Genomic DNA, 25,403 nt, shown 5'->3' on the forward strand with positions numbered 1-25,403 from the left:
TAGAGCCAGGACAATTCAGCTGCCGGATTTCGTAGATTATGCAGCAGCGTGATAGGAACCAAAAATTCGGTCTGGGTAACTGAGAGTGGTTTTTACACCCAAAGGCGATGCTAAGGCTGGCCACAGTGTACTGGGAACCCGGGCTCTTCCAAATTCCAGGGCCGTGAAGTCATTCCTAGCCACGAAGTTTACTTAACCCTTGCAGCCTGCTCGGGTGTACAAACCACGGCTGGAAAATGAGACCCCGCCAGGCCAGAGTCACAATGGCCTGTGTGTATTTGTGGTTTTCCTCTTTCCCCACGAAGTAGTTACGGATTCAGAGCCACCCCCACCAACTTCAAAGTAGAAGAGTCAGCACTTTAGAAGGAAATGGGCAGAAGCGGTGGATTTTTCGGGAGGATTTTCTGGGTTCACACCAGGAAGGGTATTTGACGGTCTCAAAGCACACCCTTGGAGGAGAACACCCGTGCAAAATAAACAAGAGCGGGTGCTGACCGAGTCGGCCATCAAAGTGGGGTCATTTAGCAGCTAGCCGAGTGCGCTCTCTTGGTGGCAGCTTCATGGGAAAGAGACCCATCTGAAAAACGCTTTTCGAGGGCTTTGTTTGAAAATGCAGCATCACGCAAGAACCATTTCAACAGATGGTTCCTGTCCTTTTCCTCAGTGTTCTGCTGAAACAACTTTAGTGATTCTGAACTGCGTTGTTAGCACTTGGAAACCCCCCTCCCTCGGAGCAGAGAAGACCTCTCTCTGCCTCTGGCACAGTGTCTCGCGATCTGTATTCCCCCTTCCCGACCCTCTCCTGGAACAAAGTAATAAATTACTCGAATGACTTTCAGATGGCCCTGTCACAAGGAGGACCACATATATACATCTACTTTTATGCTGTGGTACTTCCTTTGCTGCTAAGAGAAACAGAACTCTCCTTTCTTGCCTTTCGTGGATTCGACATAATGCAAAAACGGAAAGGGTAGGTGGGTAGGCAGGAGGCGAGGGTGAGAGGGGAATTAGTGAGAGACCACAGCGGGAGCCCCTGATTCTAACAGCTCCATGCATCTGATCACTATAATCTAATGTCAAGCAACCTCGCTGCCTGACCCTCACCTCTGAATGTGTGAAGCTAAACCAGCAGCTTTTCTCTTGAGTTTCTCTGCCATTGCCACCCTGTAGTAACACGATTATAAACAACAAACTTAGCACGCGGTTATTTCAGTGAATCCTCAGGAGGAAATGCTGAAATAGCACCTCCCTCCTCTGTTAAATTTAAAAGGAGGAAAACGAGAAACAGAAACTAACTGGAAACCTGAGGAAAGTAAATATTTACATCAGCAGATTTTAACATTGAATACTAAAGATTCAGGAGGAGGGAAATTTTTCGAACTGAGGCCACCACCAGTTTGACATTTCCAGGCCACATATGTGGTCATAAGTGTGATGGGGGAAACTGGGTGGGGCTGAGATCAGTAAGAGGGGGTTAAGAAGAAACGTGCAGCAGAGTGGAAGAAATTCTAAGACTCTGAGGCCATTAAAAACATCCAGTTAAAGGCTGAACTATTCACAGAATGAGTAGTAATTTTGGAGACTTGGGGAGATGACCGGCTGGAGGGCAGGTGATTTTTCGGGAAGTGAGACTGTTCTGTATGACACTGCAATAATAGATACATTTGTCAACACGCGGAATCTAGAACACAAAGAACTGAACCCTTATGTCAACTATGGACTTCTGTTAACACTAACGGGTCAATATCAGTTCCTCCCTTGTAACAAATGTACCACATGAACAACACATGTTAATATATACAGGAAACTATTTGGGGAGGTGTAAATATTAAAATTCTGTACTTTTCACTAACCTAAAGCTGTGAACCTAAAATTGCTGTAAAAATAAAGCCTATTCATTAAAAAAAAAATATATCAGAACTGAAAACCAATCCGGGGGAAAAAAGTTTAGTTAAGTGTTTGAGTTTACACGAAAGTAGCTTCAACCTTTTTTTAATGCACAGATTAACAAGCTAAAAGTTTATCAACTCTAACAAGAAATGGTTTTTTAATAAAAACACAGAATCCAAAGATTCCGTAGCTCTCTAATGCAGTTACAGGAGAGGTCATGACAAAAATGTCTGCAGTCAGTTAGCTGAGCACAGCAAAGTCAAAAGAGCAAGTTTCTTAACCTCTTTGAGCATCATCATCTTCTTCAACTATAAAAAGGACAATAATAGCAACCATGGGAGGACTGAACGAGATGATGTTTACAAAGTGCCTAGCACAATGCCTGGTACATAGCGTATGCTTGGTAAATATTAGCTACCATAATTTTTCATGTTAGTGTTGCATCATGTTCCTAACAGGGCTAACATGATGCATTTAATCAACTTCTGTGCCAGTTAGCTTATTTCTATTTCAAGGCTGTGGAATGCACCCCAGCCCTGCTCATTTGTAAAAAGTGCCCACTGCACCTCTAACATGGACCCTTAGCTCTTCCAGCTCAGGGAAGGGGGCAGTGCTGTAAGGAATGGTGAAGGGTTTTGACTCATCATGTGGCTCGAGTGTTAAGTCTTTCAGAAAAGTGTGTGGGTGAGGCAACCTGAGCTGGGGGTGAGTCCGTAACCCCAGCAGCCAAGGCAATCTTGTGACATATACCCTGACAAACCTGGATTACAGATCTGCAAGAGGGAGGGGGGCTCTGGACAGCAGTTTGGCTCGAAGCCATGAGTTAGCTGACACAGCCCAGTCCCACTCTTGCCAAACAGTTTTAGTCAGCACGAGGCCATGTGTGAGTGAGTCCTACAGCGATTACACAGCAGTGTGCAGAATCGAAAAGCATTCAAGAGCCGAAGGACGCTCATGATGCCGGGCATCAGCAACATAACCCCCTAAATGGGGACAGGAAACAAAACCAGGTCCCTCTGCAAATTCAATCTGTGGTCTGCCCATACCCTCTGGCAGTCTTGAAGGCAGGTTTAGAATTCACTTGGCAACCATGCTATGTAGACTGAATAGAGGGCTAATCTAGCTTGGAACTGATAGGCCTTGGGATAGAAGACCTTAAAGGGGCATACAGAAAATGGAAGGGGGACAAGATGCCGGGGACGGTCTTGAGCAGCGCGGGCCTTCTCATACAACATCCAGGCCTTGGGACACTGATGGTAATGAAGACCAAATGTAAGCATTACAGCAGCCAGGGTAGAATAAAAAGCTCGAGCGCTCCAATCCTAGAGTTAAGTAAGGGCTCAAGGAATGTATTTACCTGGAATGCCATTACGATAATTACCCTCTGAAAGGCATATATTCTACATTACTATTATTATTAAAGTTATAAGAAAATGTGGGATAGCGGTCCTTTTTAAGTCTTACAAAGTGAAAAACAATTTTATTCAAAAAAACCTTTTTTTTAATGTTTACTTATTTTTGAGGGACAGAGAGTGAGCAGGGGAGGGGCAAAGAGAGAGAGGGAGACACAGAACCCGAAGCAGGCTCCAGGCTCTGGGCTGTCAGCACAGAGCCTGACACGGGGTCTGAACCCACGAACTGTGAGATCATGACGTGAGCCGAAGTCAGACATCTAACTGACTGAGCCACCCAGTGCCCCAGTGAAAAACAGTTTTAAAAAATTGCATTATTTATCCATGGCAAATGACTGGCTAGTCAGCTGTGCTAGGCACATATCTTCCAACCTAATCTAGTCTCTTCCTCACCGGTTGATACTTGAAGCATACTTGATAGCATGGAAGCAACGTCTCCATTCCAACTCATACCCTCACTGCTCCTAACACCTCATTCCCTATGGTTCCACCTCCCTAACACCAGAACACCCCCAGGATCAACCGAGGGTCCCAACTGCCAGAATTCTCATCCACAAAGTTATCTTTCCCCTAGTCTCCTTGTCTAGTCTCACATTGTACACTTTCTCAAGTTCCTTTGGGCCCATGCAAGAGTACACATCTGTAAGACACAGACTTAGCTTTAACTATTTGCCCACTATTTGACTTTGGTGAATGACTTAAATAGACCCCCAATTTAACTCATTTGTGAAAATGAGTGTAAGTACTTACCTAACAAGTTTATGGCAAAGATTAATTTATATAACACACATGAAAACACAGCGTCTGGCAGATAGTGACTGCTCAACAGTCATTGGATTTTTTTTTTAATCTATCCCTCAAACTCCACATCCTCTGCCCCCACGTCTTATATCCCACTTTCTGGATTCTTCACAGCCTTCCAGCGTTAAGAAATAAGAGGAGAGAGAATCTGAGCTTGTGCGATTGGGATGGCGTGGCTTGCGTGACCCAACATCTTGTCAGAGATTGACTGGTTTACTTGGTCAAATTTGCAAGACTGTAATGAAGTGAATGGGGGGTATGGACTTGAAATGAAAATATTTATTTTTACTCCACCTCACTCCACAAAGGATTTGATGCAGTTCGAAACCAATGTTGACATTGTAAATTTTATCTATAAGCAGTATTTTGAAGTAGGAGAGGAATGAAAAGTAAAATTGTAACATTTGATATTTAAATTTTCCTCTTGTTATTGCCACCTATGACACTATAGTCATTGTAGGTATGCATTTAAATAAAAACAGAGATGTTTTTTGAGGGAAGGCAACAGTGTGTGTGTGTGTGTGTGTGTGTGTGTGTGTGTATGACTGACAGAGACAGAGAGACTGAGGGAGAGAAACACAGAGACAGAATATCCTGTATCTTCTCCTTGGACTGTCTGGATTATGTCATAGCAAAAATATAATCAATGACCCTTTTGATCAATGGAACAGGGTGGTGACAGGTACTCTTAATTCATTGTTGTTGGTGATTATTGACAACAGGGTAATGATCATGCTGTACTGTGTCACTCATGCTGAGGGCATTAGCATTCTTTAAAGGTCAAAAACAAATTCTTTTAAAATGCAGAATTTCTTAGAAATCAGGGAAGACTCAAAATTTTTTTAACCAGGTTCACACTATAAAGTAGGGAATATGTGAGACAGTCAGGATTTCAGTTCTTTCCCTATGTCTCACATTAAAATGATATTTAATTTTTCCTGATTTAAATTCTTGGCTGTCAAATAAACTGCGTGGCGAAATTCTTCCAATGGGTGAATGAAAAAGGGATTCTGAAAGCTATTTATGTCTCTAGGAGGCCCAGGCAGAAAGTAAGCACAAACCCAAGGCAAATGTGTACCAAATCAAAGCAAAATTATACTTACTCTGTGACACTCTTACTAGCTCAGTCACACTAAAAACACCTGATGTGACAAAACTGTCCTGGAAGCCCAAATGTCCTGGGGAAACAAAAACAAAAGAAACAGTGTCATAAATAGAAGACATTTGACAAGAGAATTCTAAATATTAGTTTCATTGTGATTAAAAAAAGCAAGGTCTAATTTCATATTCTGCTCTACTTAGAGTTTACGTGGGAGGGTACAGTCACTTCGTTATATAGATGGTTTTTTGGTTTGAATCTGGGGGTCATGGAAAGCTATGACACAACTGGGTGATTTTTGAAATGGTCAAAAAAAAAAAAAAAACAACAGGAAATGTGAAACAAAAGAAGATTTAAAATAAATGGTTACCTTGGCTGATCTCTGAGACCTTCACAGCTGGGATGAAAACAGCCTACCTATGAATCAGCCAGGATACCTAAGTTCCATACCAGTTTTTAAACATTATTCTCTAAAGAAACATCTGATCAGCATTAGCTATCCATTCATTCAAATCAAATAAGATTTAAGGATGTTCTCTTCATTTTTAGAGGCACCACAGGGTGAATCTTTAAAAAGCCATTGTAGAAAAAGCAAACCCCAACCCTTGAAACGTGAAAACAAAGTCTTCTGAGCACAAACAAAAGAGTTTTTTCATGAGTGGGTGGGTTGAGTCCTTTTTTTTTTTTTAGAAAAGATAATAAATCAATGGTTCGAAATGGCAATCTTTGAATTTGCATCTGTTTTATTTTTGCTGGATATAATTAATTCCTTTAACATATCTATTACATCTCTTATCAACTGCTTATTTATTTTTATGGTGCATTTAGGAATATAAAACTTATAAATAGCAAGGAATCCATAATTTATGATATGTTGTTTCTTTCTCTGCCTCTCAAGTTTTCTGATTTGGAGTCTCACATAGGTAAAATCTAGCTGAGATCTGTCTATAGGGTTAGCATAATCACCTGCTTTAAAATTAGGGCCAAACAAGAAGCTGGCCGAAGGGATTTTCAAAAACAACTCTCCTTTGGTATTAGAAACATACCTTAAGAAATGCAACATAAGAAACACTGAATACATGACAAACAGTCCATATATAAGATTTACTGATAAAAAATAGATTTTACCCACTACTAAGCAGAAGCAAATTTACCTGTGGCATGGTTTATACACCAATAAATTCATTAAATGTCACACACATAAACACATGCAACAAATCACTATGTTTGGAGAATTATAAAGGTATGTACAAATTATTCTTTTTCTTTTGGTTGCATTAGAATTAGAAAGATATTTTTGTTTTTGCTGAGTTTAAAATTTTTTCAGTTAATTTTTGTATCAAACATAATCTATGATATTTCAGATAAAACAGCTCTAATTTTTAGAATGTGCAGTAGCTACATACAAATTGCGTTTTAAAGTAAATGGGCAAACTTTCACTTGAAGATGTGCTTAAGAAATTTCAACTCTCAAAACAACTCCCACCCAGGTCTTTGATTGACTTTTATTTGGTAAGCACCTGAGGTGTTGTCTCTTGGATTAAGACAATTGAGAAGTAAAAATAAGCAAATAAGTCAAAATTCTCTAAACTGGTCTTGGCAAAACAGACTATAACATCTCTTTCTATTGTGACGACATTGACATTGCATTAACCCCACGGACTCTGACAAAGGGAATCCAACCAAAATGTACATTAAGTTTGACTTAAAACACATCTAACAAGGACAAGGAAATGCATAGTTGAATGGGAAACTCTGGGTTGACTTCCAGCTCTTGTTTATCTCTGCCTGTGTCTCTTGCTTGCGGGCTGATTCTTGTCTCAGTTCCAACCTTTGGAATTCCTTAAGGACAACTCAACAAGAATTTCTGTACAGAGTGAATGGGAACACGTGTACTTCAATCCTGCCACCAAAAAAGCAAGCACTATATTTTGAAAACTAAGTTTAGTTGGGTGCAAGGACTTGGGAGGGAGAAACACCTGCGCTCATTCAAACTATCATCTCTTGATGGCCCCTTTTCTTTTGTAAGGTCACCTCTTAGATGTGGTGTTCCCCGGGGTTTGTGCTCAAAAGGTGTATTCCTAAGCTAGTTCCTCTATTTCCATGATACCAGTCACCAGTCTTGACTGGGATGTTTCCAAAAACTAGAATAATGTTTGTTTCATTCACCACTGTATTTAATGCCTGGGACAAAGCAGTTAGTGAGTATTTGTTCAATGAGTGGATGAATGACTCTGTCGGCCAATGACTCTCAAATCTTGGCCGTTTACCAAGATCTCTCTCAAAATGTTTATTGGATATTTAAACCCAGATAGCCTACAGGTATCCTCAAACCCAACATGTCCAAAGTTGAGCTCATTTTCTTCTCTCCCCAAAATCTGTTCTGACTCTATGGAATTTCCTCCTTTAGTGAACCATCTACCACCATCATGCTTTCTATGTTTTGGGGCCATCCCTAACTCTTGCTTCTTATAAAACCCACATCCAACTACTCCTCACTGATTCCACTCTTTACCATTTCTTGACTCCAAGTACATCTCCATTTCCACTCCCTCCATGACTGGCCCAGACATTTCCCGATTCTCACCAGACAGATGGGGCAGCCTCCTAACTATGTTTTCTATTATCAGTCTTGGTTTCTCCTTAGTCCACTGTCCAATCTGCAGCTAGAGCTGTCCCTCACAGGCAAATCTGAAGGCTCATTTATTTATTCCACAAATATTTTGGGGGCACCTACTGTGATTCAGGCATTGTGCTAGGTGTTCTAGATACAGTCCCTACATTCAGGGAGTTTATAGTCTAAGATTAGAGACAGCTGAACACATAAAACAAATGAATAAATTTAAAAATTATAAATGGTATAAATGAAATGAAGGAAACAATTAGGAAACACTTTAGAAAGGGTGGTCAGACAAGGTGTCTCTTAAGAGCTGACATCTGAAAAATACCAGAGAAAGTCATGAAAAGATGGGGAAAGAGCTCTTCAGGCAGAAGGATTAGTAATTTGCAAAGGCCCTGGGGTAAGAAAGAATGAGATGCTGGGTAATCTGAGATAAATCCAATGCATTCAGAGCTCACTGCCCTGTCAGAAATCTTGCCAGAGCCCCACAGAGAACTCAGGGCACAGTATAAATTCCATCATATGGCATACCACTCTTGACATAGCATCTCTTTTCCTCTCTAGGTTCATTTTCTAAAAAATCTCTTCTCTCTCTCTCTCTTCTAGCCCTACCCCCTTGGGCCTAAGGGAATGCCTTTTCTACCATGGCCCTGGTTCACTCCTCTCCCCACACTGTTCCCTCTTCCCAGACTGTCTGTCCTTCCTACTCTTTGCCTGGCCAACCTCCCACTTGTCCTTTAGGACTCAGCCTTATTGTCGTTCTATGAAAAGCCTTCTCTGCTCACCTGCACTGCTGGCAAAGACTCCTTTTCTCTTTCCTCAATATTGACCAGGTCTGCAGAGTATGGCTCTCATCTAGGAGCTAGCCCACTGAACTGTCATTTTGTCTTTTTCTCATATTAGGCTGTGAGCCCTGTGAGAAAGAGCATCTTCTGTGTCTCCAGGCCCCCCAGGTCCCTAACACAGTGCCTGGTCGGCAGTAAGCACTCCAGAGGTGCCTCTGAGGGAAAACAACTCAATTTGGGCTTGAGGATGTTTATTTTCCTTTTTATAGAAATGTTGACAAAACTTATTTCTGTCTCTTTCTCTCTCTCATCTCTAGCAATACAGTTTGAACTAAGATGGAGCTACTGTACATCTGAAAACTATTAAAATGAAAAATCCAAACCATCCCTCCAGACTAAGGAGGACAAGGACTGAGGAGACCATCCATGCAGGGTAGAGCTTCCAATCAAGAAGGTGCCATCAGGTCCTCTGCTGAGAAATGTCTGGGGGTTGTCCTACTGTGATTGTGGTCCCTATTTTGGGGGGACTGAGTTAAACTAGAGTGTTAAAGGGCAGCATGATTTAATGGACATAAGCCCCGCCCCCGAAAGAGTCTAATCCCAAGCTTCAACTAGAATCTCGTGTGATCCTGATAAAGTCGCCACAAAAATCACAACGGGATCCTCCTTGTGCTCTCAGCAACCTGCTCCCTCAGGCTTATTTTAGTAGAATGTGTATAATTTAGAAGGCGAACTATATGTGGATGTATAATAATCAGAAAAAATAAAATAAAAAGTAGAATGATTGTACAAGCCCTGATGTGACCATCTTGTCTATAAAGGGTCCCTGGGGAAAGGTCTCTGTAAACATTCCATGGAACTTGGAGGGACTATGAAACTAGTTTTGTTCCTTCACCAATTATTTGGAAACCCGCTGGTGAACTCTAGAGGAAGACAGCAACGAGAAATGAAACCTAAGAAATGATGGAAAAAGTGACACGTCTAATGTAATTACTAAGCAAACCTGAGCAGATTAATATTTCGTTCTCACTAACACAAACCAAGTCATAAAAATGACTTGCAGGGAAATAACACTAATCTGGGTGTTCTACTTTATTGCCAGATGAGAGAAAAATGGAAAAGAAAATAAAAAGGTCAATTCCAGTAATTCCAACCTTCAACATTCACATGAAAAGATCCTCGGTTGGAAAGCTGATTAAACATCCCTGAAAGGTCCCAAGATTTACATTTTGAATACAGCCTCTCAGAAATGAGCGCAAAACATACTTTTGTTAAATATGTCTTAGCTGAAAACCCGAACTTCGCAGTGATCTCCTCCAATCCTGAACTACTGCTCAGAAGCAACTGTATTGTAGTTTCAGAGGAGGAGCAGAATCTTTTTCATTGTATAGGAAATGGCCAAAAAAGTTCATTCACTGAAGTCTTGTTCAGTGAATTCCCAATTAGAGTATAGATTTCAACACCTTGGAGTCAGCCATACTCACAGTGGGGAGATGAGGCTTTCTAAGAGAGGCAGAAATATAAAAAGCTAAATTCTTTTATGGGTGGTTAGGAAAAGCAGTTCTCTTTGCCTCGATGATATCAGCAGTTATTAGGGAAAATGCCACAGTATGGGGACCAAATCTCATCTCGTGAAGGGACTGAACATCTATCTACCTTTTAACAGGCAGGGAAGGAAACAAGTTCGATTTGCAGAGACAGGTGACCTTGCAGAACTGTTCAGAGGTCGAGGGGAAGAAACAGCTGGGGACAACCATCCAGAGGGTTGGCCTTGAAAGGAAATTTGAATGTCTATGAAGCAGAGGATATATCTAAGGAAGAAAGTTTACACACTAGATGGTATTTCTGTTTGTCTTGTTAAGCAAAGGGCTCTCAGCTCTGAATCATCAAATCTCATCTGGCTAATTAGGATGCAAACTGCAATACACAGGTCATTTCATCAAAAAGAATGCCTCTCTATTCTATTCTCCCCTTGGTAAATAAGGTTCCATCACTAGGAAAAGATAAGCCAAGGACCGGGCTTTTCCACATTTGTGCGTCTGGGCTCCTCCAAAGGAAAAAGGTTCCCCTTGTTCTCATGCATTTATATCACGAAAGTATTAGAGATGACAGACCCTGACTACATCCTGAGGACACTGCTCTCACAGAAGTTACATGCTCGTCCTCTAAAGAAAAGTCTACCTTCACGACTTAATTTCTCCTTGCATAACCTTCCCACTGGCCTATGAGCCACCTACGGAAAGGGAATGTGGCTCTTACACTTTCCCCATTCCCTACAGTCGGGGCACTTCACATGTGCTCAGCCAACACTGTTGAGGAGAACTTCTACCCTACCTGTCTCACGTCATAGCCTCTTTCTACCTTACATGAGAGTTACCTTATCTGTCTTAGCTCCACACTGGTACAAAAAAACCAGCAAGGCAGGGTTGTAGGTTGTGATTGTACATTGTCCACAGAGCTCAGCACAGTCACTTGGTCTAGGTGTGTAAGAAATATTCATTTACTGATCCAGATGAGCGACTCGAGGTACCCTGACTTAGTAGCCCTCTAAAGCACAGTGCAAATTATTCTTGGCTCACCTCCAGTGACACCTTACTTCTGTCCTCTTGATTTGGAGTATCTGAATGTTTATTTATTTTTGAGAGAGAGAGAGACAGTGTGCGAGCAGGGGAGGGGCAGAGAGAGGGAGACACAGAATCCGAAGCAGGCTCCAGCCTCTGAGCTGTCGGCACAGAGCCCGACGCGGGGCTTGAACTGAACCACAGTGAGATCATGACCTGAACCGAAGTCGGACGCTCAACCGACTGAGCCACCCAGGCTCCCCAAGATTTGGAATATCTTAGAAAACAGGGTTTAAACATTTTTTTTAATGTTTTCATTTATTTTTGAGAGACAGAGCTAGAGAGAGAGAGAGAGAGAGAGACAGAGAGAGGGAGGCAGAGGATGCGAAGCGAGCTCTGTCCTTAGAGCAGAGAGCCTGATGTGGGGCTTGAACTCACCAACCGTTAAGATCATGACCTGAGCCAAAGTCAGATCCTCAACCGACAGAGCCACCCAGGTGCCCCAGAAAACAGGTGTTTAAAAGATGGGGTGGTCCAGTAAGCCCAAATTCTAAACTTTGGGTCTCATTTTTGACTATACATTGACGACTTAAATTATTCTGCCATTCGTGGATAACACTTGAGATATTATTTATTTTTAGAATAATTCCTAATATTACAACAAATGCCAAAAATTCAGACATCTACTAAAAAGAATGCAGTAGTAATAAAAATATATAGATGTTCTGTTTGTGTGATTAATCTTTACAACGGTGGAGATTTCACTCAGTAGTCTGCTTACAGTAAACATGAAAAGAATGACATAGGTTGTTGGACCGGCAATGAGACCATAATACTTCTATGTCTAGAAAGTTGTGTCTGAGAATGTGTAAAACAAAGAAATAACATTTCTTTGTGTTTTGAGAATCTCAGATGAAAAGGGTTGTTATAAATGCATTTGGATATGTCATGATTGTCATTTTGGTTTATCACAACATAGCAAGGAACTGTCTCTAGTATGGGAATAACGTAGGCTTAGCTGAAAAGGAGAGTGAGACAAGATAAGGTTTTAGAAGTATGGGTCGTGGGACTTATGTACTGTTGGTTCCTTTTTTTGTTGCCCCAAATTTCCCTGCCCTGCTCAGGTACTATTATCTAATTATTATTCGATAAAAACACAACACTAATCTGTGTTTTTAATTTGTTTGTTCTGCCATATCCATAAAGTCAATATTTGGTTTACCGCTTTCATTCATCAAATATGTACCGGATGTCTATTATGTGCAAATATGTACCGGATGTCTATTATGTGTCAAGCACAGTCCTAGGCCCTGGGGATTCAAGAAGAAACACCACAAGGTCTTTACTATTGGGGGCTGATGGGGGGGGGGGATATGCTCCTAGCTAAGAAACATGTTTACACCAAGATTTCACTAATGTATTTATCCAAAATTGGGTCTTTTTAGGGGTGCCTGGGTAACTCAGATGGTTGAATGTTGAACTCTTGATTTTCGGCTCAGGTCATGATCTCAGGGTCGTGGGATAGAGCCCCGCATTGGGCTCTGTGCTGAGCATGGAGCCTGCTTGAGATTCTCTCTCTCTCTATCTTCCTTTCCCTCTGCCCCTCTCCCCGGCTTGTGCTCTCTCTCTCTCTCTCTCTAAAAATAAAAAAATAAAAAATACCATATGATTTCACTCATATGTGGAATTTAAGAAACAAAAACACATGAACACGGGGAAAGGAATGAAAAATAAAAACAGGGAGGGAGGCAGACCAGAAGAGACTCTTAAATACAGAGAACACACTGAGGGTTGCTGGAGGGGAGGCAGGTGGGGGGATAGGCTACATGGGTGCTGGGCATTAAGGAGGCCCTTTTTGGGATGAGCACTGGGTGTTATATGCAAGTGGTGAACCACTGGGTTCTACTCCTGAAACCGATACTACACTGTATGTTAAATAACTTGAACTTAAATAAATAAATGTAAGTAAATAAATAAATAACCAAACAAATAAGCATATAACCATATAAACAAACAAACAAACAAACAAAATGGGGTCTTTTTATAAGACCTTTCTAGGAAAGGCTATAGCAAAGACTCTTGCAATGTCCTGTGTCAAGCCTGCTGGTTGTCCATACATATCCTTGACTGACAGTTACAGACCATAGTTCTCAGCCTCTTTTACAGTCAGAAGTGGCCACTACTTGGAAAGTCAACGGAAGTGATACAATCAACTCCTACCCAACCTGTCTGAAAAGAAATTCCTGCCCTAGACACTCTTTCTTCTTTTTATGAGCTAGAGCAGTGTCAACCATGAAGACAAAGACAGTGCCCATGGGAGGGCAGAGCAGTAAGGCAGAGGGAGCAAAGGGGCAGGGGACCCTGAATGACAGTGTGAAGTAGAACCACCCTGCCCACTCAGCCTGCTCACCTGGAAGAGTTGACAAAAAGAAAAAGAGGGGCGCCTGGGGGTGCTCAGTCGGTTGAGCGTCCGACTCTTGATTTTGGCCCAGGTCATGATCCCGGGGTTGTGGGATCAAGCCCCACATGGGGCTCTGTGCTGAGTATGGAACCAACCTGCTTAAGATTCTCTCTCTCTCCCTTTCATTCAGGGCACCTGGGTGGCTCAGTCAGTTTAAGCTCTTGATTTCAGCTCAGGTCATGATCTCGCGCTTCATGAGTTCGAGCCCCACATCGGGCTCTGCACTGACAGTGCGGTGCCTGCTTGGGGTCCTCTCCCTCCTTTTCTCTCTGCCCCTCCCCTGCTTGCTCTCTGTCTCAAAATAAATAAATAAACTTTAAACAAATAGATTCTCTCTCCCGCTGCCCCTCCCTGGCTCACGTGCTTTCTGTCTCTCAAAAAATAAAAAAAATTAAAGTAAATTTTAAAAAAAGAAAAAGAGATTTTAGTGTACTTAAACCACTGTATTTTTTTTCTCTTCGTTATAGCAGCCTACTACTTACCTTAACCAACAAATGCCAACCTTTCCCTTTAGAATCTAAAGTGTTGCAAATTAGCAGCCCACAGGCCAATTCTGGTCTGCGGACAGATTTTGCTTGGCTAGCACAGTACTAATTTTTTTTCTTTTTTCTTTTTTTTTTTTTTTACATATGGATGTTTTTAAACTGGGCATGAGCTTACAAATGTACCACACTCCCCAATACTCTTTATTGTATTTCATTTATTTAATGATCTGTAAGGCCCCTGTAGGCACATAAATTTGTGATGCCTGTTAGGCATTTTCTCTCCACGTTAATCTGCTAGCACAGTAAGGAGAGAATGGATGGATGGTTGGTGTCTTTTGTCTGATGATTAAACAAAAAAAAAAAAAAAAAAAAAGCCCATCAGTTTTTCATGATTTCTTTGAGAACTAAGTTTAGACTCCTTTGCTAGGTATTTAAAGCCCTTCAAGATCTGTCCTGTGGTACACCTTTCCAGTGTTTAAGATATATTTCCAATACTACCCAAATATATGCTCTCTATGTGGCAAGCCAAGATATCCCACCTGCTGTTCTCCAAATTTTGATACATTCTATCCTTCACGTTGGAATTCATCTCAGTACTTCCCAAAATGTTTTATGTGCAACAGTCTCCCCAAATCCTCCACCACAAGCAAATAAGTACAAAGATACACGTATACATAAAATGAAGATTTCCATAGTAAAATAAACTCAGGAAACACAATCATACCCACCCTTGGAGAATGACAACAAATATTCACATGTTAAAGCCTCTGAGAGTTCCTGCAATAAATAGAGTTTCTTAGTATTACTCAACTCCCTATTTCTCGACTAACTTGACAAGGATACCACTTATTTTTGGCAAATGTTGTTCTTCAGCTAGATTGTTCTCCTTTTCCCATTTTCCCCACTTGGTTTAGGTACTGATGTGCTGAGGGAAAAGTAGAATCTGAGCTCTTCAAGCAAATTCACACTTTAATTCAAGGGCGAAGGACATGTAGGTTTAACATACCTACATTAGGAAAGTGGATCCAGCCAGTGACAGGTGTTGTAAGGTAGGCTGCTTATCTGAAAATTCATTCCCAGAATGTCTCAAGATCATATTAATTTTCATCAAAAGTATAGCTTTCCTTTATCTGGTATTTATGTGTTTGGCCCCCTGCTAAGCAACTTAGACATATTAGCTCCAATTCCTGCTGCAGCTCTGTGTAGTTGGCAGTAGTCTGATTTTATAAAGAAAGGAAGCTTATGCTCAGAGAGGTTAAGTGACTTGCTGAAGGTCACACAGCTAGTGGCAGAATTTAGGATTAGAACACAGGTTCCTTTAGTTCTCTTTATATAATAAATGTTATTGGTTTTTAATCCATCATAAATAATACCGGAGACTTGATTATCCAGTCTAACCCAAAGGCCTTATCATATCTTTTCACCAATTCCTGCACTTAATAAGGGAAGTGTAGTATTTCATTAAATTAAATTTGACTGCTCAATGACTTCACATAAAGAGGTTTTATGAGTTTGAGTTACAGGATTAAGCACTTAATTAAAGGACGATGTCTAACAGCAAAACATCTAAATAAAAAGTGAAAAATGATTTTTACTTATTTGCATGCTTGGAAATACTGAATGCATGACAATGTGGAATGAACTAGAAGCAAAGATATTCTAAAGATCGTATAGTAACAGAGCAATCATCATTGCATTGTAACAAAGGTAAGTTTGCCTTCCCATAACTTCTCCTCTTTACCTCAATTTTATCCTCTGGAACAGGCCAGAATAAATCTAATTTCTCTTCTACTTTGCTACCCTTCAAGTATTTGAAGATAGTCCCTCAGCCTCTAATTTTCTCTCCTCAAGGCTAAATATCCTTTCTTTCATTTTCTTGTCAGGTCAACAGACCAATTTCCTCATTGTCCCTAAACATTTGGAATCCTACATTTACAGGGCCTGTTACAAGCAGAAATAAATACTTTGCAAGTGGACCCAACAAATTAGTTGCATATAAGAACACAGAAAACACTTGCTTTACAGAAATTTTTTTAAGCACCATAAAAAAATTTAAAGAAAAGAAAAAAAAATTTTTGCTTCATGTAAGTAAAAGTAAATTCCTAAGTATAATAAGCATTATAAAATTAGTATTTTATAAATATTTTTAAATTATGTTGTTGTTTTTAATGTACTTAGAGGTACTTTTTAAAAGTATTTTTTAATTAACCTGGTGTTGAACTAATGGGTTTTTAAGCAACTTTATTGTTTTTATGTTCTGAATCAACGTTTTCTCTAAACTTGGACAGTAATACCTGGTAATCTACAAATGGATCAAACTATTTGTAATAGCTTCAGTTTCTGTTTATGAACTCATACATATACTGGAGGAAAAATAAGGAAATTTATTCCCTGAATACATGAGAAACTGATTACCTTAACTGAAACAGACATGAAACTCAATCACCTGAAGGCTACCCCGGTTTATGGATGTAAAACAGCGAAAAAACCTTAATGTGCATTGTCCTGTTCTTCGTTTTTAGGTTTAATTCACACAGCTGTGAAACATTACAGAGAGCCCTGCTTGCTAAACCACCTGAGGACACACGCAATGACAAGGAAAGAAGATGACCAGGGGCCATGTGCTAATTTTAAGACACTCAACACTGATTTTGGTTCACCAAGCGTGGAAAGAAAATCATTGATGAGTTGAAGCGATATATTTTAAAAGAATCCTTGCAATTACTTGTCCAAGAGTACAAAAAGAAAGAAAACGAAAATTACAAACAGGTAGATGTAGTTTTCCAAATATATAATAAAATTAGTTAATGTTTACGACCACAAAATACAAAGAGCTTTCATGTTTTTAAAAGTCACTCGTTTCATGCAATTCTTGCCCGCTTACCCGGCAATTACTTAATTACTGATGCCATAATTCACAGCGTTTATTAAATTATAGACTCTATATTATACATTTCTGCAGGTACTACAGCATGCCACAAATCGTGTGGGCCACTACACTTTGAAGTTTGCTGGCTTAGCACAAACACAAAGTATTTTAGAAGTACCAGAAAATTCTTTGTGAATATAACAGAATGAATTACACTGTTCAGGCCATGTCGTGTTAGCACAATGGAGAAACACTTTTAAGACTTTAAAGTCATGTAATACAATTCTAGGCTGGATTTTTCTTGTTAAAAAAAAGTAGAATGGGAGTGATTGGAAGAGAAAAGGGCCAATATTTGACAACAGAAATCAGCATAACCTTTTAACTGCAGCAGCCATGGGTGACTGCCCTTTGACCTTGAAAGATTATGTGGGATTTCAGTGACAACAGCTGGAAGTGAGCATGTGTGAATAGAGAACACGGATCTGAGGCCTCGTACAAAAGACTGCACAATCTCTGCCCAGATCGGAGTGCTGATTAGAAATTGTTTCCTGGTCCTGGCTTAATAGAGTGTGATAATGAAAGGTTTTTTTTTTTGTTTTTTTTTTTTTTAATTCTTCCAACAAGAAATCATCGGTAGATTTCTTCCATACCCACGTTCTCCTTCAGCCCCTCCAATCTTCTGAGCTTCCATATGTATCCGGCCCATCCTTCTTATGGATAGGGTTAAAACAACTTTGTTTTACAACCTACTTTTTCAAAGACAAAACTTCTTAAAGTGCTTGAGTTTCTCTCCTGAGTTTCAAAATAACCCTATCATGGGATTTCACATAGGGTATCATTTTTTTGTTTTTTTGTTTAAGGATGTGTCACACACACATGTACACACACACACACACACACACACGACTTAAATGAGAGCTCAGTGAAAGTGGGAACTGTAGTTCTCTCATCTTTTTATTTTTTTTAATTATTTTTTTAACATTTATTTATTTTTGAGACAGAGAGAGACAGAGCATGAACGGGGGAGGATCAGAGAGAGGGAGACACAGAATCTGAAACAGGCTCCAGGCTCTGAGCTGTCAGCACAGAGCCCGACGCGGGGCTCAAACTCACGGACCGTGAGATCATGACCTGAGCCGAAGTCGGATGCTTAACCGACCAAGCCACCCAGGCACCCCATTCTCTCACCCTTTTAATGCTACCATTTGTACAGTGTGCACCAAATGGTGGGTCTTTGCAATACGTAGGACAAATGGGCAGAGAGATGAAACATGTATTCTTACCCACGTAGTCTTTTTATCCTTCTTGAGATGCATAGATAGACTCTTAAACACACAGTCAATAATTTCATCTTTTCCTTCAAGCAATTTCACATATTCATTAGCAAATTTGTAGTGACGTCTATACATGTGTTTACCCAACAAGAGCATATGAAGAGGTAAGTAATTATTTCCTCTCGAAGATAAGGTAACTTAACCTAGTAGATAGAGAGATTTGACTGCTTGGTGAACATGGTTATTTCTTTTTTTTTTTTTTTTTTTTTTTTTTAAAATTTTTTTTTAATGTTTTTTATTTATTTTTGGGACAGAGAGAGACAGAGCATGAACGGGGGAGGGGCAGAGAGAGAGGGAGACACAGAATCGGAAACAGGCTCCAGGCTCCGAGCCATCAGCCCAGAGCCTGACGCGGGGCTCAAACTCACGGACCGCGAGATCGTGACCTGGCTGAAGTCGGACGCTTAACCGACTGCGCCACCCAGGCGCCCCTGAACATGGTTATTTCAATCCACAACACTCTCAATGAGTGGCATTCATTGAGCAGAAATGCACCTAAACCGACCCAGATACAATCTCAAATTCCTCTGTAGGATCCTCATACTTGCTGACACGGTTCTGAAACCACCAGAATGATGCCACATGATTACTGAAAGGACATTGGGTTATGACTCATTTGTGTTGTTTTGGTTTTACCATACACTCTATCTTAACTTCTACTGCTCCAGATTTTGCTAACTCCTCTAGCTCTGGATTTTGCTAACTCCTCTAGTTTCTATACCAAATTAGCAACTCCTTAGCTTCAGTAGAAGGTGGCCTTTCTTTTATGCAAATAATACCTCGAGTCGGGCAAAAACCAACCTGGCTATGAGGTATGGGACAGACAGAGGCTGGTGAAACTGACTTCCAAATCAGACATGGGTTGTCTGCTTACATCCATCTATAGCAACTCTAGATGTTATTCCAAACAAGCCATGGGACAGATTGTTTTTCAGAACAGACCGAATCCATTTGCTGTTTCAAAATTCTATAAACAGAGTATTAAGGAATTCAATTCCCACAGCAACTATATGAGCGCTGGCTTTGGTTTTATGGGAGTTTCTGCCAAGCTCAGATATTTGTAGAACTATTGGTTTAGAGTGTCCTTTGCAACTGAGAGCAGAAGGGACCAATGCTTGTGATCTCAGTTCACTTTAAGGACTGGGTCTTGCTGGTGACAGGTATACATGATAAATGTTCCAGAAGGCTGACCTAATTTCCTTTGAAGTGAGTGTTTTGCTAAGAACATTCCCTTAAAGTGTCAGCTTGCAACCAAGGATTCAGCCTGCCAGTGTCCATTCTTCTCAGCAAGTTATGACCATTGCTTATGAAAGTTTGCTCAAAATGCAGCTGATGCTGCCTCACTGAGCAAGCTTCTCCAGACTTACTTTTGAAGTTAAATAAATTATATATCTAATTTCAATAAATTAGCAAACACACTCAGTTTCATTTAGTCATTTGTGATCAGAAAAACCAAACACTCTAGGCTAAGCACAAATCAAGGCAAACCTGAAATGTATTTCTTTTCGCCCGTAACAGGAGTGATACGGCAACATGTTCATTTATCTTGTGCTTCAAAAAATTATATTTGCAAGGCATTATTTACATATAATAGAGCAGGAGGGATACTATTATGGAAATTAGAATCCTAAATATCCTAAACCTCAGTTTCATCATCTGTAAAATGACACCAATAGTCATTCCTACCTCGTAAGTTTGTTAGGAATAATGAGATAAGGTACTTAGAATGCTTAGCAAAGAGCCTAAAACACAGAATGTATTAAAAAAAAGAGTAGCTATTCTTATAAATAATAACTATGTTCTTTAGATCTTAGATCTTGAATCATATAAGAAACTTTAAAAAGAAACAACAGGTAGAAATAACTATGTTCTTCTGACATGGAGTAGTAAATAACTTAGCTATTCACAGAGAAGTGTGCATCTAAATAACAATGTTGATAATATAATTTGGGGTGAATTTTTGGGCAAAATAAAAGTATTTTCTAAAGCAAGTAACACAAAACTTATCATTAAAAGCAAGTCCTCTGGCATTTCTTAGGTTTTTCTAAAGTGGGATATAAGAGTACATAGTATCCATTATTTTAATAACTAGAGTTAAATTTTAGAAATCAAGTTCTATATTTATTTACAAATGTTTACAAAAATATAGTTATTTATAATTATTAAAATAATTTTAAATATAAATCTATTCTTTAAATGCACAGTGACCATCTACATGGGCTAAGAATCAGCCCACATATGGAGACACTAATTTTGGCTTTACATTTTTACGGTGATAACTATAGATACTCAACGTAGAAATGAACCCTAGGTCAATTTTTTCTCAGTCGATCAAGTTTTACCTAATTTTTCAAATCACAATATATAGGAGTATTTAGAGAAAGACAAATTTTTTAAATGGCTACTTTTTTTGTTGTTTTTGGTTTTTGCTTTGTGTGTGTGTGTGTGTGCCCAGTTATGCTTTATTTTTAAAGAATTTGGTGTATCAAAAATTCTTATTGGTAACTAAATACATGCTGCCTGTCTGAGAAAACAGGTAGAAATCTAATTTTGTTTTCCAGTATTTTTCACACGAAAAGTATTTAAATTTTTTTAAAATGTGAAAATATTTTGGGTGGTATGAAAGTGCATATACAAAATAAACAATACTAACATTACATGTAGAAATACCATCTTGAAATGCACCGCTCTCTAGTCCAGGGCCTCCACATTTTAGCTCCTCACTTCCATATAAATGGAGAGCCATCAGAAAGCATCATTAAAGAAAGGGTCTTGATTCCTTATTGCTTTAAATCAATGCTAAAAGAATTTGCCCTTTTAGGCAGAAGAATGATCGACATGTTTCACTTCACTGACTTTGATCACTGAAGCTCTTTATGATGCAGGCCATTTCCCTCATTTTAGGGAAGAGGATCTTTGTTTGACCCACAGAATGGACCAAGCACATCTTCGACTCAGCTTTAGCTAAGTCAGAGCCCTGGAGTTCTCGGAATTTCTTCAGTGTTTCTCATCAGGGTTGTCAGCCTTTTGAGGGGGGACTCCTACCAACGCTCCGAACGACCTGTATAGTGTAGGACACTCAGCATCCTTGGCCTTCACCACTGACTGCCAGCAACATCCCCTCCTGTGACAACCAAACGTGTCCTCACACATTCTGATCACCTCTCAAGAAGGGCCATATTGTCCTTTGATGAAAAATAAACAGTGTCTTATGGATCTCATGAGGTATTTAATACTGCACAATTTCGACTTCAACTGTACTGACTTACTGTCTCTATAATTAGAATGGAAACTCTTACCGGCCAGATTATTACAATTCTTTCTAAATTCCCCTGCAATGCTGGCCATGCCCTCTATCCTTCACCCTTACCTGAGTATCTAGTTCAGATATTAGAGTTAGAAGTCGATTTTTAAAAATTAATTATATTTGAACTACTCTGTTCTGTTCGGTTGGCAGGGAGGGCTCATACATATGGTCCAGAAGTACAAAAGACACACTTTGGACTTTCTGGAAGAGTCCTGATTTCAAACATTGGCTCATCAGTCTGTACATGTATGTGAACACGTTGGCCAAGGCTCCCTGATCTCCTTTTGTTGCTGAGGAGATGTGTTCACTGTGAACAAACTCTCGTGAATCACATAAATAGTATTTTGTCTGTTCACGACAACATCATAGCATCTAACATCCACAGGCCCTGCAGAAATAAAATAACATGTAAAACTTGAAAATAAATATTCCTTCTGCTCTCTGCTCTCAATGAAAGGACGTAGGTGAAATAAAAGACACAGAGTCAAAACGACCTAAGCCCTTGTTGCCAAAGCCAAACGAACAACACTCTGAAAATAAACAGGAAACAAAACTAAGCAACAACAGGCTCCACATTGTCAAGCAACCAGGAATTCGAATGACTGCCTTTGTCTCAACTGCTTATTCAGGAGGAGGGCATCTCCTCCAGCTCTAATATTTTTTTTCACTAATCATTCTGATACTTTATTGAATACCTGTCATTCTTCCAAAAGTAAGAGCCCAGGGCAGCTCCCCAATGCAAGGTTGCACAGAAGTCCTTCTGCTTTGTGATCACCAAGGGGCACCCCTTTTGCTCAATTCTTATCCTTAACACTAGGGAATCCATAAAATCTTCCTAGGTTGTAGAACAGTCACAGACCAGGTGAGAACCCTATGTGCATGGATGTGTATGTGTACTCATATACGTATGTGTGTTTAATTTAGTTTACTCTCTCAAAAACTGAGACAGAGAAAAGCACTTTCTTGTCAGATGTAAACTGTCAGGAGCACTTGAAATAAAATATTTTTTTCCACTAACATAGGCATTTCTGGCCTTCAGTGTTGCCATTAGCAACAATACCGTGAGGGACATGATTTGTGGCTAATTTGAACATGGAGCCCTTCTGGACACAGCTGGTGAAGCCAACAGCATTCTGCTCTATTATACAGTAAATCGTCTGAAAATGTCAGTAAGCTCAATGGCCAATTGTGAGGTTCCAACGACCACCAAGAGGGGTAGGGAGAAGCTAAATGTGTTTTTTAAGGTGCTTTCACTATAAACTTAAAGTTTTCTCTGCAGCCTGATTCTTTCATTTAACAAATATCTGTTGATGCCAACCTATGAGCTAAGTATACAGATGATGAACTGGGAACAAATGTCAACATATTCCCTGTCCTCAAGGGCTCACAGGCTAGCAAAAACACCCTTCAAAGAAGAATTAGGGAGAAGACCTGATTCGCTTCTCCAAGACTCAATTCAAATGTCACCACCTTTTGATTTCATTTCTGTACCCTGAGAGCATCACAGACCTCTACATTGTAGCCTCAATAAATATTGATGACTGCCTGAGAGGAGAAGATGAAAGTGTAAGTCACACTATGGGGCTCAACAAAGATAACCCTATAGCTAGGGAGCCACGTGCGTATGTTGGGGGCAGGGGAGACAGCAAGTACTATTGCTAGATGATAGCAATCGTGGATGGCAAAACTGATTCAATCAATTTGATTCAATCAATTTGGATGATATCCTGTAAGTAATGGTTAGCCCTGAATCATAAGTTAATCTATTATTATTAGGGGAATATTTTCCATAGCTTATTATTTTATAAGCCAGACGTGGCTCCCATTCAGTTTTGTGATCTTCAGTAAGTTAACCAAACTCTCACTAATTAATCCAAAAATAAAAATAGAAACATCTATTGAATATCTATTCTGTCCCAGGCACCATGGTAGGCAGCAGGGTGTACCTCTTTGACCTTCAGGGATTGCAGGCTAGTTGGGGAAGAAGGTCAAGTATCGGGACACTTATCATTCAAAATGATACAGCCGTGTTAGTGGAAGCAGTCTCTGGCACAGAGAGGGCACTAGACTAGTCTGGGAGGGTTAGGGAAGGCTTCCTGGAAGAGTAAGGATGGCCTATACAGTCCCCAGTGACCAGCAGGATTAGCGCCATGAAGTGGAAGAAAGTGACACATTTTCTTTGTGGGTGTAAGAATAACAATAAAATGATGACAGCTAATATTTACGGAGTACTTACTGTCTGCCCGTTATTCTTCTCAGCCTTTTCATGTGCTATTTTCCTATAATCTTCTAGTGCTAGGAGGTAGGTACTATTATGTACTCATTTTACAGATGAGACCATTGAGGCACAGACAGCCTAACGAGGTGAGTCAAGATCAAAGAGTAATTGGTAGAGTTGGGATTTCAAATCAAGCAATCTAACTGAAGAGCCCATGTTCTAACCCCGGCGCTATCTCTAATTGCATGGACAAGAATACCTACTCCAGAGGCCCAGGCACTGAGAAAGGGCTCAGGAGATGATGACATGATTGTGAGGACCAGTATTGTCATCAATGTATATGTACAAATCCCTGATCTGCAGCTCTAATCTACAGATTTTTTTTCACCACCAGATGAAGGACCCACTAGATGCTACTCAAACTGAAATTCAATTTTATACTCAAAGGGAAGAGTAAAGTAAAATTGTTGTTCTCACCCAACAACTTTGTGGGTAGGTTATTTCTTCCATATCAGCAGCACTAAAACTACGATCTCTCGAAACAATTTGTATCCTTTTCGACACCACTTCTCTCCGACCTCTCTACCATACATATGGTTTTGATCCATCCTTGCCTACTACTTAATTAACTGTATTTTTGTTCCTTTGTGCAAATATAAAGCTGTACCAACTTAATAGTGGAAGCTGTGACTGAACACTTGGGGAACAGAATTATTAAACAGAATTATTGTATTTTTTATTCATCAAATGAAACTCTGTATATAATTAATCTTATTATAAAGAAATCCCAATTTGATTTTTGTTTTTGAGTCAAAATGTTGGGGAGTGGGTCAGCAGCGAATTATAGAATGCCACTAAGAACCACAATTTGAAAACTCATCTGGCTTTGCCAATCAAGTCAGGTAATAAAGAACTGTAATAATGAACAACTTTGGCAATGCTGATACCTCTGTTTTCATCTGAGGCCCTGTTCAGAGATATGGACACTGCACTTACTTAAAAAAATTCTGGTGTAGGGAAAAGATGACACCAGAATTGGAAAGGTATAAACCCACGCTGTACCCACAAGTCCATATAGCTGGGCTAATCATGATCAGGTATTTATTAGCTTGCCAGAGATACAAAAAAGTAGAAGTACAGAACAGGTAACAAATGTCTCTCCACGTCTTGATGGTGGCCAACCTCTAGACAGACGTGGGCAACCTCTGTTCTGCACTGAGTTGAAACAATCATCTGAGAGGTAGGCAGCATGAAAGAGCCTAGGTCTTGCTGTCAAGCAGACGTGCACTCCAATCCCAATTCTTTTCTACTCAATGGCTGAGGACCTTGCACAAGCTGTTGGGCCCCTGTGGTCCTCAAATTCTTATTCTACTGCTGGAGAGTTAAATGAGATAATGCACAAACCCCAGCACAGTACCTGGCAAAGGCTGTGGACATGCTTCCATGACCAGTGTAGCGGGTACCATTTCCTAATATTTCTGGTGCTATGTTTAGGCACCTGAGACATCCACGGTGATTCTAAAGGGCTCTTCACCGTGTACAGAGGGGCTTCAAGTATCAG

The 25,403-nt window shown here is 40.1% G+C and overlaps 1 protein-coding gene across 7 annotated transcripts in view; it reads right to left on the reverse strand.

The window, feature by feature from the left end:
* NFIA (nuclear factor I A) overlaps positions 1 to 25,403 on the reverse strand; it is a 373,386-nt gene that overhangs the window by 120,562 nt on the left and 227,421 nt on the right. For all 7 annotated transcript variants that reach the window (XM_049618572.1, XM_049618571.1, XM_049618569.1 and 4 more), the window contains exon 4: positions 5,207 to 5,281. In XM_049618572.1, the coding sequence (XP_049474529.1) occupies positions 5,207 to 5,281 (75 nt within the window). The remainder of the gene's footprint in view (positions 1 to 5,206; positions 5,282 to 25,403) is intronic.

This window comes from Panthera uncia (assembly GCF_023721935.1).
Source record: "Panthera uncia isolate 11264 chromosome C1 unlocalized genomic scaffold, Puncia_PCG_1.0 HiC_scaffold_4, whole genome shotgun sequence".
In the NCBI taxonomy this organism is placed as follows: domain Eukaryota; kingdom Metazoa; phylum Chordata; class Mammalia; order Carnivora; family Felidae; genus Panthera; species Panthera uncia.